Source organism: Anopheles maculipalpis, chromosome 2RL (genome assembly GCF_943734695.1).
Source record: "Anopheles maculipalpis chromosome 2RL, idAnoMacuDA_375_x, whole genome shotgun sequence".
Taxonomy (NCBI): domain Eukaryota; kingdom Metazoa; phylum Arthropoda; class Insecta; order Diptera; family Culicidae; genus Anopheles; species Anopheles maculipalpis.
The window spans coordinates 29505897-29511896 of record NC_064871.1 but is presented as its reverse complement, the minus strand read 5'-3'; the positions used below and the strand labels follow the sequence as shown (position 1 = coordinate 29511896).

General features: G+C 45.2%; 1 protein-coding gene across 1 annotated transcript in view; it reads left to right on the top strand.

The window, feature by feature from the left end:
- The first annotated feature begins 1632 nt into the window (after positions 1–1632).
- LOC126556769 (mucin-5AC) overlaps positions 1633–6000 on the top strand; it is a 47256-nt gene continuing 42888 nt past the window's right edge. Inside the window, exon 1 of the mRNA XM_050212254.1 lies at positions 1633–3005. Within this exon, the coding sequence (XP_050068211.1) occupies positions 1664–3005 (1342 nt within the window). The 5' untranslated portion in view covers positions 1633–1663. The remainder of the gene's footprint in view (positions 3006–6000) is intronic.

Genomic DNA, 6000 nt, shown 5'->3' with positions numbered 1-6000 from the left:
CATTTCCAATATGTTTGTCCAATTCTACTTGACGACTGTCCACTTCAACCTAGAGTTTGTCCAGTTCAACCTACCCGATGTCCAGTTCATCTTGAGCGTTGTCTAGAAATGCCTTGCACTTGTCTAGTTAGAACTAGACAATCCTGTATTATTCCTCAAAAAGATCCCTTTTTACTTATCTAAAAATTCTTCCTCATCCCTAAAGCTATCTTCAATCGCAGTTAGTTAGCCCGCAGAAAAGTTAAATCGAATGTGTTATTCTCATGGTTCGTACCAGCAATAGCTCAGGTTTTATTATTAATTTATCATACATCGTTGCTAATTTATTATGCATCGTGACAGTTCTATCAAATCCAGAGCGATCCGTTAGTAATCGTTTTGTGGACAGTAAATCCGAAATCGATGCCTGTGTGAAACACGGCAAACCACACGACAGGACCGAACCACAAAGTTGATGTCTCTACAAGCCATCAGTTTAAATGCTTGTGGTTTGCTTCCGGTCCGTAATCCGAATCAACATTTTTGGAGCGAGTTTTGGTTTTTAATAGTGCACTTCAAACTACTTCCTTCCATCGTCCTATGTATCTGAATTGCTGATGTGTTGATTAATGTGAATAGTACGTGTGTGTTTCCTCTTTAGACTCATAATTACGACGACAGTTTGTTTGTACAAGTGTGTATTTATTGTTTCTCGTGCGCGGTTATAATTACGACTAATAATGTTATTATCATTGCCCTAGCGCCTCCCAGTGCTTGACATTGATGCTACATCTTTTCACTCTCGGACATCGTTTCCTTGTGTTTTGTTGTTGTAAGGACTAGGGTAGTGATGCGTCCGACAGTGGTGTGTGGTTGAACGCCAAGTGTGGTGCAAAAAGTGCAATTAACAGTGGGCGAAACGAGAAAAGAGCAAAAAATTGGCTACACTGGCCTGCATAGCTCGGCTAGTTCCTAGCGCGTCTAACCGACAAACCCGTGTGGCTCTCGATCACTAGTGTTACCTTTTTTTCTGCTTAGTGTATGTGTGCGCGTTCGCTGTTGTGCGCCCTTCCTTGCCGACGATCCGGGGAAGGGGTACTGCTGTGTGGCGGTGTGCCTTCGATGATGCCCACTAGGGAAAACGAATAAAAAAAAGTGTCAGAGTAGAAGCTATCTTGCCAAGTGTCCGCATGGCTGGAAGTTGGTGGTGTTGAGCTCAACCGTGAAGAAGTTCCAACCAAGAGAGCGAATAGTGTCGTGGCCTGAGTGGATAAAAAGGATGATTACAAGTAGGAAACAAGAAAATAAGCACGTGTCGCGATGTAAATGAGGCATCACGTGTGTTGTATTGCACAGAAAGAAGTTGCAAAGCTGTAAAGTGCAACACTAACTACTCAGTAGACAACCTGCAGCGCTGGAAATGCTGTTCGCGTCTAATGAGGATAGTTAAGTGAAGAAATATGATATCAGTGTGCATGTGTATATTACACACTTCAAAGTCATTAATGCCTCGTAGTTCTTACCATTGTGAATCCGTGTTCTGTGCAGTGCTGTGTTAAGATGTTGTCTTGAGGTTCGTTTTATATCCATACAAAGCGTCTACGTTTCGTTTGCCGACCAATGTAATCCTGCTGAGCGAATAGCGGAAGAAAACACGTGTAGCGAATTGGAAAATAAGAACAACATGGTGACGACGATCAAAATTACTGGTGACGGTGTGTTTATCCAGTCCAATGGTGGCGTTGGTGGTGGTGCAGGAGGGCCACGACTGCAGCAACAGCAGTTACTAGCAACTGCTGATACCCTTGGCAGCACCGCCATCGGGGAAGCGAATTTGCCACCTACGAACGGAACGGTGCACAGCAGCAACGGATCCCTGGACACGGTAGATAGTGCCGGCATCAGCGATACAAACAACAATCACAAAGGCTACCGCAACTTCAACCATCGCCGGTACCAATCGGACGAAGGACCGGGCTTTATCGGGGTGCGCAATGGCAAATCGGAACGAGCTGATGGTGGTGGATCGTCCGGTTCGTCGATCGAGATGGCGTCGGGTGAAAGTGACGATACGATCGGCGATCCCGATCCGAGCCGTAAGCGTGACAAGTTTACGATTTCATTCCTGAACACGCATCGCTCCAGCGGCGGTGGACTGCAAAACGGTGGCCATGGTAAGAGCATGCTCAACCACAAGTTTATCGTGTACAACAGCAAAAAGCCAAAGACGTCCTCGGTGCTTCACCAGCAGTACTACCAGCAGAGCTTGGCGGCTGCCGGTGAACTTGGTAATGGTAGTAGCAGTGGGTCGCCACCGTTACCGATGCAGTACCAGAGCCACTACCAGCAGTACCTGTACAATCGGCTACGGCCATCGCTGTCAACCTCGGTGTTAAGTTCCCCGTCACTGATTAGTGGAACGACAGCCGCGCTTGGCGCTTCATCGCCACTCGGACGTTCCGTGGACCGCGATCGTGATCGGCTGGAGCAACAGCATCAGCTTTATCAGAACAGTTTATTCCATCAGCAGCATCGCTCGTTGCTTGGAACTCCACCGGCAGCCGTACCTGGGTGGGCCAAGTCCACTTCCTGTCTGGTGACGGACAGTGTAGTAGCGGCAACTTCCTCCTACAGAACTGTCACCGCATCACCGCTACTGTTGCTTCCTGCCCAGCCTACCAGAAGTCCACCACAGCCTCACGCCACCTCACCACGGCCCGTACCGATCTCTTCGTCTATATCCTCACTCTCCTCGTCGCCGTCTTCGTTTTCTGCCAGCTCGCCACCAACGTCCGGTGCGAGTTCATCGGCCAACACACCTCCACCACCGATACCGAGTGAAGCTGCAACACTTTCGACTGCAGCTGTACCAGCAACCACCACCTCCACAGCGTCAGTACCGGCAACCTGCAGCTCCCCGACGCCAACGACAACATCAAAGTCACCAACTCCACCACCAACGAGTACAACAGCGCCCTCCACACCGACGCACTCATCGCCGCCACCCTCGTCAACGTCAAATCTTGGTCAGTAGGTCTCTCTTCGTTTAAAGGAGGAGTTGGGTACTTTATAAGAGCGCTAATTATTTTATTCAATTCATAATTCATTTCTCTGATGGAAAATTAATGCTTCTTTCGTTTGGTTGATGTTTGTGTGATTTGTTTTGATGATTTGTGGTTTTTTAGTTTTATTTTCTCACTTTGAAGCTCTGCTCACCACCGGCTGGGTTTAAAATAGTGAATTGTTTTGTTTACACATGTTGTTTGATCCTACATGACTTAATTTGCCTTCACTTTTTACCCACGAAACTGCTGCTTTAATACATGCTGCACAAGAACTCCAACATCACACAAAAAGAGTGTTTCGAAACATGAATGGGTTAACGTCTCGGTGGCCTGTTTCAGCCCAGGTCACATCCACACCAGCGTAACGCTCGCGTGCTGCTCACGCGTTCCTATTCCCACCGGAAGCATCATAAGGTAGCAAAATGACACAAAACAATAGAGTAAATGTCGAGCACCACGCCATCTGCCGGAAATTTCACACAATGCCCCCTTCCTGTAAACTGGCTGCTTCAACGTTTTGTTTTACCATCGCTTTTCCCTCTGTTTTGTGGCACCTTATGCGTGGTGACCTTTTCCATGTGGTGACTATACGTGTGTGTATTGCTGCAGCAGTGGGTCAGAGGTCTTTCGGCAGCAGGTTCTTACCAACTCTGTTGGACTAAACCTTCGGGCGTGTTTTAATATGGTGTCATCGCCTACAGGGACTCTAGCCTCTTAACCTCGTTGTGATTGTGGGCTTTCCACCAGCTTTCGTGTACTGTGGGGTTTTCTTTTTCTGTCTCTCTGCTGGTTGGATGGGTTTCCATATGCTTTTGCCCAATGGTACAATCCAAAAAATCCACCAGAAGTCTTGGCGTAGCGTCAGAATTGTCGCTTTTATGTGCATAATTTATTGCAACTATTATTCTTCACACAGGGGATACCGGTCGTGGAAATGCGAATGGAAACGTTTGCCGGTGGCCAACACTTGTCGGAGTGTGCGGTGTGTTTTATTATCCAGCCCGGGTTTATATACAGGGACAGGTGACTCAAGTATTCTTCTTCGCAATGAGCACCGGAAAACTTTTTTTTTTGCTTGTTGGGTGGTTGAAGATGTGTCTTCATCGTACTATGTTGGCTTCGCAGTCGGATTGCGTCAATTGACTCATTCAAAGCTTGTGGTATGGCTTACAACGTTTAATAGATTCTTTGACCACGAGAAACCATCGCAAAATCTATCCGGGTTCTTTAACTTTACATCGATTTGGGAAAAATATTTGGGGCAAATATACTTTGGATGTGGAATAAATCAAGCAGAATATTGTGTTCGGTAGAAAGGTGATGTTTGAAATGCGATTCCGAAAAGGACGAATTAATGTGACATTGAAAAATAAAATCGATAAAAAATAGGGATCCATGCCTAAAGTACCGAGAGTCTTTTGAAGATCTTTTCTGAACGAAGCGCTAAGGTTCATTACATACCTTTGTGTGGTTGAAGTGAAATGATTCAATTCAAATCAACCCAAAACCCCGACAAAAGATTTCTTCTGCTGATTATGCCATAAAATTGTTTATTCCCTTTTCCATTTCTTAGTTAAAATCAATCTGGCAACCTTGCGTTAGTCCGCGTTTAAATGGACGAGAGTGAAAACGTGCACTCTTCAAATCGTGTCAATCCGTGAACTACGCATTGTGGGTTTTCCTTACCATTACCCACATCTCCTTCCACCGCGCGTGACGTCAATTGGTAAATTACCGGAATTGCTCTCCGGTCCAATTGAGCTGGCCCGTACCGTTTCTTCCTCCGGGGTTTACGTTAACCTACTAAAATTAGAGCGAACCGACGGCAATGGCACGCGTTCTTAATTTACACCGACCGGGCAGGCAAAGGTGGGAAAAAAGAAAATTTTGCCCGGCAAAGAAAATTACCGAAAGTAACGCCGGCTGGAAGATGGAATTGAGCTCATGACAATTGGGGGAAAATTAAAATGGAATACAAACAGTTCACACATACACACTTTATACGGGGCTCAGTGTTTGCTTTTTTGTTGCAGGTGCCTGGAAGAGATCGACAGAACTTAGATTTGAAACATTGAACTATTTCAATGTTTCAAAAATTCAGTTTTGCTGGTTTTATTGTAACCTCCTTTAGATGTATTTGAAAATTAATAAAATTTTCAAGCCCCAGAAACTTAAGCTCAGTGAAATCTTTTTCTAAATTGTGCCTCTCTAGCTCCGAAAATGTTGGTCTTAATAACTCCTCTTCGTCTAAGTTCGACAAAAGCAAGCAATCATTATATTATGGTTTGTACAGTAATGTGGACTATTACAGGGAAAAGCCCTCGAGGTGTGTACAGGTGATTTGTTAAATGGCGGAGACTGGTAGGATGAAAATTACACTTCAAATGTACGCCGAATGTGGAGATTATGACTTTCACTTGTAGAAAGCCATTTTTCCTCATTACACGCACGCAGTAATTTAATTTCGTGAGTGTTTTTTTTGTCTTCTCCTCTTCACTTGTTTTGCTAAACTTGATGGTGAATTTTTCGCTGTTAAGGAATTTGGTGCTATGCTATGAGCGGTATCAAACATGCTACGTAACCCATGTAGGTTAATGTAACTGCTTTTAAATGGGTTCATTTAAAAGAGTTTTTAGAACGAGCAAGAATTTCTAAACGGCCCTCTGGTGTTCTTCAAACGGCAAGACCGGGTTTCAAATCCTATCCGGACAGCCCCCTAGTCAGCAGTGAGGACTGACTATCCAACTACGTGGTATCAGCTAGTATATTAAGCCATTAGACGACCGGCGTGACCTAGAAGGATGTTTAGCCAAGAAGAAAGACTTCGATGGCAAGCACTCTGAGGCTGAGGCGCCAGTGGTAGAAGCGACGGCAAAATTCGTCTCCACACTGAATATCCAGCTACTTTGTACCAATAAGTCTCGTTAGCCATTAAACGGTCGACATAAACTAGCAG